Source organism: Diprion similis, chromosome 3, assembly GCF_021155765.1.
Source record: "Diprion similis isolate iyDipSimi1 chromosome 3, iyDipSimi1.1, whole genome shotgun sequence".
NCBI classification, from domain to species: Eukaryota; Metazoa; Arthropoda; class Insecta; order Hymenoptera; family Diprionidae; genus Diprion; species Diprion similis.
The window spans coordinates 12986648-12998483 of NC_060107.1; the positions used below are offsets into that span (position 1 = coordinate 12986648).

Consider the following 11836-nt stretch of genomic DNA (forward strand, 5'->3'; position numbering starts at 1 on the left):
AATAGCAGATAAGTCATACGCGCTTTGGCCTTCGGTTATGTACACAGTGTCATGTCTGTAATGTAGCATTTTACTCAAGTTCGCTGCGCGACCATACAATCCATAGTTAGAATTGTAGACCAACAGTTGGAACGGGTTCAGCCACTGATATATATATATACATATATCAGTGGGTTCAGCCCACTGAACAATATAGAGTTCAGTGGTTCAGCCGGCTACAATCTACATCTACGCTACCTACACTCTACTATGGGTGCGTTCCGAAATTAGCTGGCAGCGCTAAAAACTCCCTAGGATAGAGGTAGAGCTACTCACGAACTCGGAAGCGCAAAAGACATAAAAGATTATTGACAGCACCGAGAGCCAATATCGGAACGCACTCTATAACTACTACTAGATTGCATCCTCATTCATGGTATGATCCCGAAGCACACCTAGCCTCAAGAAGAGAGTCACCCCCACCACCGGAGTTTCCGGAAGGTCCGTAGTTAGACGAACGAGCAATGGAAGATCTGGCTATCTATCATGTAACTTTTCATATTTCAAATTTTCACATTTTCCACCATCTAAGCATTCTGATTGGTTGACTAAACTTTGCAAACTAATCAGAACGCTTGGCTGGTGGGAAATGTGAGAATGTGAAATGTGAAAAGTTACATGATAGATAGCCTGTACATGGAGGAATTTTCCGTCGGAATAAAAATGGCGGTCATGCAAAGACGTTCCTTTGTATGCTGTCTATCTGCGGACATTAATTGTGAATTAGTAATAATAATAGGTAACATGTAGTAATGGTAAAATGCATAACTACTGCCCCTACCACTGCACTACCACTGCACTATGTCGATTGTGAATGATATACTTAACGCTGGTTTTTCACGGGTAGCAAAATGCCGCGGTAGCGGGCAGCTGCCGCCACCAACACATTTTTACGAGCAGTTTTACCCACTGAATTCTATACATACAGAGTTCAGTGGTTTTACCACAGAGTTTTTCACTATCACTTCGCGCTGCCCGCTACCGCGGCATTTTGCTGCCCGTGAAAACTCAGCCTTAGCTGAGCCTTCCATTTTTATACAACACAACTACCTGAACGGCATCTGTTTTATCTATGATCGAAGGCGTTGACGTTCTCGTTTCCGCAAAAGCGTGATTAGAAAGAATGAGGTAAAATAGTTTGAGTTGCTATTCATAAACATTGTGGATATAATTTGTAAGCAGATTGTTTAAATTAGCGTCGGTAAAGTTCACGGTTGATTCTTCAAGCCGCAGGAATATTATTCTTTTATAAACTACAAACCTCCCGTGGAATCTGTAGAGTAGCATGCAAACTCAAGAAGCAGAGGGGAATGACGGTAAGTAATTTGGTTCCTTTCCTTTTGCTTACTACAGTATTACAAGAATTAGTTGATAAATCATGACCTACCTAAACATTCTCAGTTCAGATACTCCATGTACACAAGCTGTAATGATATGATTTGCTCCTTAACCTCTATCGAAGCTCATCTCCATATTAAACCTCCATTACTATACAATTTTCGAGTAAAAGTTGGAAATCCTAATCTTTCTGATCATTTTAGGATCTCCATGGAACAATTCGAGCGGATGTGAAGAAGATCGAAAAGGAAATCCAAAAGAGAAAAAGTCCAACGTTTTGCCACTATGGGGCAACGAAAGGTCTATGAACTTGAATCCCCTGATATTGACAAACATACAGTCGTCGCATTACTTCAAAGTAAACTTATACGAGTTGAAAACCTACCATGAAGTTATCGACGAAATTTATTACAAAGTAATGCATCTGGAACCATGGGAAAAAGGAAGTCGAAAGACGGCAGGCCAGACCGGCATGTGTGGAGGCGTGAGTATGTTTTTAGGGCCAATTGAAACGATGTTTGCATTTCGATTATTTTATTTTTGCACATCCAAATTTGATAAACTCACTTAAGGTTGTCCAAATTTAGCAGCTTATACAGGTCAAAGGCGTTGCAGCAGAAGGGACAGTATCGACGGCTTACTGTCTTCCATACAAACTATTCACTTACTTTAGATTAACTAAATGTTACAAACTGACTTAAGGGTGTGCAAATTTAGCGGTTTATGCAGGTCAGAGGCGTTGGAGCAGGAGGTATAGTATCGACGGCTTACTGTCTTCTGTACAAATTATTCACGCTACGATTAACGAGGAAACAATTGAACGGGCTCATCAATCATCCAGACTCCCCATATATTCGTGCCCTTGGTTTTATGTATATCAGGTATGAAAAAAAAAAACAATTAGTTTTGGAATATTTCGTTTTCACTGATAAAAAACTTCTGAGGTCACTTATCAATTTACTGGTAATAATATGTTCAGATACACCCAACCACCGGCTGATCTGTTTAGTTGGTACGACGAGTACTTGGAAGATGCCGAGGAAATTGACGTCAAAGCAGGAGGTGGTCAAGTTATGAAAATGGGTGATATATTGAAACAGTTTTTAACCAAGCTTGAATGGTTCTCAACACTTTTCCCACGGATACCTGTGCCAATTCAAAAAGACTTGGAACAAAAGCTTGGGGAGAGGTTTCCACAACAAACTGTGAACACACGTAACGCTAAGCCACCAATAACACTGAATAATCATGGAAAGTACAACAGTAATAATAGTAATAGGAAAGATAACAGCAGAGGTGGATGTACAACAGTACGAAATCAGCAACCTAGACACATACCAGATAATGAGGCACAGTGGGGAGAGGCTGAAAGAGCGAGCCACTGGCGAGCCAGGTGCGTCTACGTGGTATGACTACAATCACGTTATTAAGTATTATAATTACTTCGAATTCTTGTTGTAAAAAATAAGCATTTCTTTCATCGGCTATTACCCATGTTTTATTTTAGTTCTACTAAATGTGTCCTTTTGATGAAATTCAGTTGAATATTCCCTTCATATTTTACATTGCATTTGAGATTGGTGACCGCTATCTCTCCTTCCAAACAAGCACTCGTACAACTTTGTCATTTAGAATTTTTGGTCAGACTATAAAACATCTTTAGAGATTAAGCGATTACGATCAATTCTTAGGAAAAGAGAACAAAATTTCAACAGTTTTTTCTTTTTCCTAACTTTCGATTTACACCTAACTGTGAATTCATCGTTAAGATACTTTTTCTGACTCTGAATATGGAACTTACATCGCTCGAAAACTGTTCGCTTTGTTATTTTGCACACAAATTAACCTATGGCTACTTCCTTGATGGAATTACTGTTTCAGGTCTAATGAAGAACGCCGAGAGGACCGTAAAGATAGGTATCGTGATAAAGAAAGGGAAAGAGAGCGAGAGCGGGAGCGACCCAGAGAGCGAGAAAGAGATAGAGAACGCGAAAGACACAATAGGCGTTCTACCAGTAGGGACCGATCTTTCCGAAAAGAAAAGGACCAAAGGAGTCGCAGCAGGGATCGACATCACAAAGAAAGAAGTCGTGACCGTCACAGGCACAGGGATAGGTAATACCTGTACATTTTAATTCTGAGTCAAACCGTTCATGTTGAAAACTAAAGTGTTATTGAAATTCTATTGCACATGTGGCATATCTTTTAATCTTTTTCAAAAAGTCGATCTGAAATTTTAGGCGGAGTTCACCTTATGATTACGCCAGCGAGCTTGCTAGGGAAAAAGAAAGGCAACGAAGAGATTAATGTTACAAGCCCTTATTGGATTTAATATAAACTTGTTTGTACGAATTTAATGGTTATGAGAATTATAACCGAGCCACTTCTACAATAATCTTACTGTAGCCACTGAGTTCGGGAGTTATACTCTGTTTATTCAACTTTCTCCGCAGGATAATTGGCAAAAATAAATTGTATTATCGAACCGTGGAGAATATTTCAGTCTTGCATATTGTTATTCACATATGCAGATGATGTTCCAGCGAAACCTAACGGATTATTCTGTAACTGTGAAGTTTGGAGCTTTCAAAGTTACAGGTTGAATCCCGAATAAAAAATTACATATCTAACGAAGATGTGCTAGATAACTGCTAAAAATTTGAATATTTCCGCTTTAGAATCTACACCAGCCAACCAACCATCAAAAAACTGAATAAGTTATCTGATTATTGATCACTCTTGACCAAGTTTAGTACCTGAATTTTGTTGAAATTTTCGTATCTAAAAATTCGCTATCATTTTTGTTTCCATTAATTCATTAATTCGAAGCTAGAAACGCGTCTGAACTAAAAATATTTCCAAACACTGCAGTGTGTTCGGAGTGTAATTTCGAACCCAGCTCCTACTAACCACTGTACCAACAAAAATGGTATTAGCCTAAATTAGTTGTAATATATCCACAATGTAGTTCGACTTGTTTTGTATGAAATAAAATTGACGGAAGTAATGAATTTTAATATTCTGCCTGACCTCGTTTCTTTGAAATAAGAATGAAGTTGAATATTTAAACTGCGCATAAAGAACATTGCGCAGAAGGGTGTAACCGCCAAACCGATTACGGACATGCGCAAGCCAATGTTCGTACAGCAATTCCGTTAGATCTTCGTCGTAATTGGTTAAAAATCGTTCCGAGCCAGTTTTCGACCAATAGAGTAGCCGGTAAAATAGGGAATCTATGCACCGATCAGAACCAGCAGCTGAAAAATGCAATTACTGAAAAGCGGAGCCCATCTTGCCCTTGGATGCGCAAAGTATCAAAAAATGGTCCAAAACGAACAAGGCTAATTGTTTGAGGAAAATGGCGTGATAGCGGAGTAAACGTCACTATACGATGGTATATGGTGGTGAAATTATCAGGAAAAAGTAATAAAAACTAGTAGAACAAGTAAACGTCATTAAAATTTTTGTCAGAATGTTAACAACAATGACATTGAGGAAACAATGATGAGTCGTAAATGAGGCAATCGACCTGCAGTGACTGTGACAAGAAGTTACAATGGGGAATAACACTTCTGACGTGAAACTCTAAGGAGTGGTACATACATTACCTCTCGGTCAATTAGCAGGACTGCTAAGACAAAATGAATTCCAGTGACGGCGGTGCAGATCCAAGTAACGGATGGCACGAGTGTGCCAGTTGGCTGACGAGGTGCGGCGCACTGCGGAGCGACCACAAGGCCAACTGGCCCAGTGCAACAGCGTTCGACCTGGCTTACACTCTGAGGGACGGCGTGCTCCTGTGCAATTTGCTCAATGCAGTCGACCCGGGTTGCGTGGACATGAAAGATGTGAATCAGAAACCTCAACTGGCCCAATTCCTTTGCCTTCGTAACATCAAGATATTCTTATCAGCCTGTTCCTCGGTCTTTGGACTCTCCGAATCAGAATTGTTCGAACCTTCTATGCTGTTCGATTTGTCTAACTTTCATCGTGTCTTGTGTACTCTTTCCGCACTGTCCGTCTGCCCTCGATTACAACGTAAAGGGATCGAGTGAGTATTGAAATACTTTGCAGTTAAGCTAAGCTAATTCTTGCAATTTTTTATTACAGAGGTTTCTCTATTGGACGTGACAGATCTCAGGAAGATATTTACAAGGACTTGCAAAGTGCAGGTGTAGGGTGAGTAGAAGCTTGTTCATAATCTTAATCAATATCTAAACTAGACTAGAAGGGCTCATTTTGAATCCATTTCAAACCGTACGGATGTAACTTTAAGTCGTGTTCACTATTGAATAAAATTAGGTGACTGAGAGTAAACTGAGTGGATTATTTGTCACTTAAGTTCACCACTTTACCCCTGTCTGCATCAACCTGTGTGCATCATTTGAAATGGATCCAGTCGGGTATAAATGAAGTGGATGACAGAGCCGAAAAACATTGTGTGTCTAAGAATTTGTTTCAATGATATTGTACGACAGAACTTCATTCAAAGGCATTGTATTTCAGAATATGTTTCAACAACATCGTATCCCAAGTTGAAACTTCGTTTACATAATTTTCTTAGGCTGTACCACCGACAATTGCATGTGATTTTTGAAAAAAATATTAGTATGGTATGATTAATTTCAAATGTTGTTGTGATTTTGTTATATACCGAAAAATATTACCTACTTGTAACAAATTCCAATACTTTGAGCTTCAAAATTTTAAAGTTCACTTGAACATGATGTGTGTCAGGTAACTAAAATCCAGAGACAGCCAGTAACAATATCTTTTCAATTGTCATGCATCGCACAGTGATGTAGCTTCGATAATGTACGTGACATCTTAATTTGAGATGCAATGTTGAACCAAATTCTACGAATCAATGTTTTGGAATGAATTCTGTGTGTGATGTTGTTGAATCGAACTCTGAGTTACGATGTTATTCTGCTCATATATCTGAGAGAAAAAATAGCTTCTTGGTAATCATTGTTCATGGGTTTAGCCCCACAGCAGCGGTAGTGGCCTTTACCATAAAACCTAGAGGGGTGGACCTAGGTGAGTCCCAAGTTTATCAGGAACTTCTGTGCTTTTCAACCACCCCTCAGCACGACTGGCCTTCCACAGAGGAGGTATATGTCGTTTTACTCGTTTTAAAAGAGTGTTGCTATGAAAAAGAAAAATCTCCACAGCCAAATCTGCCTTAGAGATTTTATTTTCAACCCTTATTTTTTTATCAGACTGTAGTTCGTTCTACCATGCATTCTATCATCAATTCACATTCCGCGTTCAAATATTAGAATATAAACATATGTAGTTTAAACTTTGGTTTGAGTATTATGTAAAATAACGTCATTGCAATTAAGCCTAAATTTGAAAATTGGATTCCAATCCGTACTACATGTGAACTAAAGTATGCAAAATTTAAATTTCTGTTTTTTACATATTTTATACACTGCTACCCGACACTCTTCCTTTGATTGCATTTCTAAACATCCATTAGTCAGGTTTGTGTATCAGCAGAAATGAGTTGTTGCATTAAAAAAGTTTATTCGTCGAATAAATTTTTATTAATCTCATTGCGAGATAGTCGTACATCGGGTATTCATCACAGCCATTATCATATTCATAATCAAGGAAGATTTGTTCAAGAAAAGAAAAAGAAAGTGCTGGAATTATAAACAAATGTTGAGGTATCGATGCTTTATTTTAAATCACTTCAAAGTGATTAAGAATCTAGGAGATTCGTTTGATTTCTTTTTTCTTACAATGGTCTCTTTAATGGCGCTATTTGTTGATCGTAATCAATATTGGTGCAATGTAATAAAATTAAATGTTCAATAATGCCAACATGTTGAGAATAAAGTGTATCAGTGAACTTCTGTAAAATAGTTTTCTGAATAAAATGAACCATCGACGAGTCAAAGCAAACAGATCTACTAAATCTTCAACTATTCTAAAACGATTTTTAATCAAGCACCAATATCCAAACTTTTGTTTACAATTCCAATATTTTTTTCTAACAGTTTGACCAATACCCAATGTACAATTGTCTTGTAGTAAAATTAATAAAATAAAATATCGACGTTGGGTCATCCAAGCTCTTTGAATTTTTTGCTCTGATTGAATTCGTAGTATAGTGTTTAATTTAAATTTGCCAGAGGTTTTAGTTGCAATAGTTAGATGCATGGCTATTTGTGTTTTTGTACGCAAGGCGAGAGGACGAGGGTCGACGCCGAAGGTTTAGAAGGCGCGAGGGTAACGAGGCGGGTGTTGGGGGGGATAGCCGAGATCCTGTAGAGGAAGAAGATGGCTACGGTGTTTTCTGCAGCCATGCTCAAAGCGAAGAAATTTACCAGGACCTCTGTAGTTTACACATCCCTACCACTACCACACAGGTTTTTATTTGTTTCTTATTAGCCCAACCTTCGATTGAAAGTTTGTGCATTCCCATGACAGAATTCAAAACAGAGTCCAATTCCGAATTTACTCGAATCTGGAACTGTTCCAAGTATTGCAATCACCTGAAGTCATATAAATTTAGTTCCTGCTTGGAAAATTACTGCCCACCGTTTAACCAGGGTATTTAAATTCAAGTGCAGGATTAGTGGTTGGTAGGATATTTAAAGCCTTAAAAATACTGAATACAAATAGAGAATCTAGCACAATAGATGTAGTTTTTATTTATTCAGCTGCGAATAGCGACCTTTTTTTGCATGCTGAGAATATATCTTGATGTAAATTTATTTCTGTCATATCGAATTGCTATGAACCCCTCAACTTCTGCGCCTTTACCTTATGTGCTCTGATTAATACATTGATGTGAGTGTTTAGGGTGTGCCAGCATCTGGAGGTGAAAAGCGTGACTACGTTGTTCAAGAGCTGGTCGAAACTGAACGCAACTATTCTGAAGTATTGGCAAACTTGCTGAGACATTTCGCTCGCCCTTTGTCTCCACTTCTTCGCCCTGAAGATTCAGCTTGTATTTTCTTTGGGATAGAAGAACTATCAAAAATTCACACAGGTTTTCACAGCCAGTTACGCATTGCTCGAAACGGGGCAGACCTAGCAAGAATATTTTTAGATTGGCGGGAAAAGTTTCTACTTTATGGTGATTACTGTGCCAACCTCACCTTAGCCCAAATTACAGTGCGAGATGTTTGTCGCAATGAACTCATCAATGAAGTAGTAATCGTAAGTTACTACGTCTACCATGTAAAATCAGTGAACTTATTGTCTGGATGCTAAAGTTTGTGATAATTTTTTTTTTTTTTTGTACAGAGATGCCAGGAAGAAGCTAATAACGGAAGATTCAAACTCCTCGACATATTGTCCGTTCCGATGCAAAGGATATTGAAATACCACTTATTGTTACAAAAATTAGTAGAAGAAACTCCTCGTGAATGGATCGAAGACCGTCGACAACTAGAGAAAGCTAGAGAAGCTATGGTAGATGTAGCACAATACATAAACGAAGTAAAGCGTGATTCGGACACACTGGATCTCATTAGAGATATTCAAGCTTCAATCGTAGGTTGGGATGTTACAGAGGATACACAGCTCAAGAATTACGGGCGTTTGCTCAAAGATGGAGAGCTGAAGGTACGCTTTTTACGTTCGTTGAATTAACTATACAGATATAAAAAAATTCGCAAACCTCAGCGTTTAGTTCAATTGCATCACAAAAGGCAGGATTCGAGACGGATCAAACTATTCAAGTCAGGGTTTGAAATAACAAGACAGTCATTTCGCGGGTAATTTACAAAACTACAACTTGCTCAGATGTAAAAACCCTCGCGGAGTAGAAGTAAAAGCCCAAGCTAAATAATGATAGCAAATTTATAGGAATCGTGCGAAGGATACTTTTAATAGTAAAGGAAATAGCATTTCGATCAATGTGTATACACCCGCCTAAGCCTGCAACGCGGCCCGGACATTTTGGGGCGCCCATCACGATGCAGAGTGTTAACACGAAGTCGCAAAAGGGTGAACCCCAGAGGCGATCGTGAGATTGCCCTACCTAAGACAGCGTGTGTCTCACCCAGCTGATGCACCCTGACTAACTGAACCAGATAGCCGAATAATTTGGGACTGGCTCTAATATGATAGCCTGATACATGAGATGGCTGTAATAGAGAGCAGGCCAAATATAAGGAGACCCAATTGAGGGTAAAGTGACTTACGGAATACGCGCCAAGACACGCTCGTCCGCACTCGTTCACTGCCGAAACTGATCTGCTAAAATCCGCGCGCTCGCGATTATAACGGCGTAAAGTGGCGCCTACCTGCCCTCTGGTTTTAAATTTTAAAACTAGAAACAAATCAAGAGGCGCTAGACCTTAAGCCTCGCCTTAAGCTATACTGAGCATGCAAGGCGCAAACATTCACTTTGAGGATGAATTAGCCAAACTGTAACATCCTCAAACGTTACGAGAACGGAAAAAACTGTTCGACAAATCTCCAGCAATGCAATTCGCACTAATAATGGTGAACATAAAAATATTAAATTCAGGAAAACACCAGATTTGACTAATTTTTAATGTTCCAATTGTATAACTTTTTCTCAAATTGTTGATGTTGATCTGAGCTTGTCTCATGCGAATTTTATCAGATTCATTTCTCATACAAAGTCGGAATGTTGTTTAACTCGTATTCACTATCATTGGCGCAAATAACATTGCTGCAGATTTTTTAAACGTTTTTTCGCTCTTCTTTACTTTTATTCAAGTGGTAGAGCCATTGATCCTTAACGATATCCAATTGCTGTTCATAGGTAAAAGCTCACAACGACCAACGGGTGAAGGCACGATGGGCATTTGTTTTTGAGCAAGTGGTACTGATTTGCAAAGCAGAAAGAGGAGATCAATACTGCTACAAGGAAACATTGCGCTTGGATGACTACAGATTGGAAGATCATATGGAAAGACGGACTATGGGTCGTGATTCTCGATGGTCTTATCAATGGCTGCTGGTTCACAAACAAGCCTACACTGCCTATACCTTGTACGCTAGAACTGATGATCAAAAGAAAGCATGGATCAAAGCATTACGAGAAGCAATGGACAACATTAATCCAGCCGCATGCAAATCCACAGATCATAAATTCAAACTAACCACATTTGATACTGCACGATATTGTCAGCACTGTGGGAAGTTTCTGAAGGGCCGAATATTTCAGGTACTGAACGTTTGCTGAAATAAGTCTAATTTCTTTCGAGCTAAAACAAGGTAAAAAATTTTTGCCGATTAATTTTAAAATATGATGAGTCACACGATAAAACTGTTCACAGGGATACAGATGCACATCTTGCCGTTTCTCAGTGCATAAGCAATGTATTATGTATTCGGGTCGTTGCACGCCTGTGCCACCACCGCTACCATGTGAACTTGCCTTGTCTCCGAAACTGTGGTTTGTGGGTGAAATGGGCAGGGACACAGCAACTTTAAAGCTGGAACATCGTGAAGATGGTACCTACATGTTAAGAATACGACGTGCAGGCCAGCCTCGTCTTGGAAATGAAACTAGCTATGCGCTTAGCATTAAGTGAGTATTAATTACATATTAAACAGTGTACAGTAATAAATAAATACTAATCCTTCTATTTCAGGGCATATGGAAGGGTGAAGCATATAAGGGTGTTTAAACGTGAAGCAGATGGTGCTGTGCATTACTATCTAAGCGAATCGCGGTTTTTTAAAAGTGTTGTCGAACTAATAGAGTACTACGAGCGAGCTTCACTGGCAGAAAACTTTGAGGATTTGGATCAGCGGCTGCTCTGGCCATTTAGGCGAGTTTTAGCCAAGGCGCTGTTTGACTTTAGAGGAGAAGAACCAAATCAATTGAGTCTACGTCGAGGCTGCCGAGTAGTTGTGCTTAGTAAGGAAGGAGATGCCAGGGGTTGGTGGAAAGGTAAAATAGGCGATCAAGTTGGATTCTTCCCTAAAGAATACGTTGCCGAAGAATGAATTCCAGATGTTCAAATTAATTTCATAGATGATCGATGTCTGAATTCTCAGTGTAACAGTATAGCATGTAAAACATTCAGTTCAACGTTACCCAGATAACAATAAGTGGCTATCGGTTTACTGCTATGAAAAAAATTGTATTTGGATTAGATTCGTCCATCTACACACAGCGTTAAAAACGCACGAAAATACGGATTCGGTGATACCTGGATCACTTGTATAGTAGTTAGAATGAGACTTCTGATAGCACAGCTCAAATCACTTATTTAGTGAATCGTTCTTGAAAAAACAAGGATTCATCGGCATCCGCTATGATCATTATCAGTGCACATATCTGCTTACCATGATTTTAAATTATTTGTAGACAATGTGTTGTTACACTTAGAGTAGGACTGTACTGTTCAATGAATTCTCACAAAAAATTCAAATGTTATCTGGGTATATGCACAGACATATAGATATGATAAGACTGTTAAAAAATACTTTCCTCATAGGTGTTTAAATATTTTTT

At 38.9% G+C, this 11836-nt stretch overlaps 2 protein-coding genes across 4 annotated transcripts; both read left to right on the top strand.

The window, feature by feature from the left end:
- Window positions 1-1083: 1083 nt before the first annotated feature.
- On the top strand, window positions 1084-4388 carry LOC124404239 (pre-mRNA-splicing factor 38B). Of its 2 annotated transcripts, XM_046878216.1 has the most exons (6): window positions 1085-1355; window positions 1581-1861; window positions 2107-2258; window positions 2357-2770; window positions 3259-3492; window positions 3618-4388. In XM_046878216.1, exons 1-6 carry the CDS (start codon window positions 1325-1327, stop codon window positions 3682-3684), a joined length of 1179 nt encoding a protein of 392 aa, XP_046734172.1. In that variant the 5' UTR covers window positions 1085-1324; the 3' UTR covers window positions 3685-4388. The 2 variants fall into 2 exon arrangements, with proteins under 2 accessions (XP_046734173.1, XP_046734172.1); XM_046878217.1 differs by lacking the exon at window positions 3618-4388 and having other exon boundaries at window positions 1084-1355; window positions 2357-2783; window positions 3259-3396.
- Window positions 4389-4593: 205 nt separating this feature from the next.
- LOC124404616 (protein vav) lies at window positions 4594-11597 on the top strand. 2 transcript variants are annotated; one of them, XM_046878933.1, is made up of 8 exons: window positions 4594-5428; window positions 5488-5556; window positions 6365-6491; window positions 8194-8553; window positions 8641-8961; window positions 10133-10537; window positions 10650-10903; window positions 10968-11597. In XM_046878933.1, the coding sequence occupies exons 1-8, from the start codon at window positions 5019-5021 to the stop codon at window positions 11323-11325; spliced, it is 2304 nt and encodes a 767-aa protein (XP_046734889.1). In that variant the 5' UTR covers window positions 4594-5018; the 3' UTR covers window positions 11326-11597. The 2 variants fall into 2 exon arrangements, with proteins under 2 accessions (XP_046734889.1, XP_046734888.1); XM_046878932.1 differs by lacking the exon at window positions 6365-6491 and adding an exon at window positions 7574-7757 and having other exon boundaries at window positions 4598-5428.
- Window positions 11598-11836: the final 239 nt, after the last annotated feature.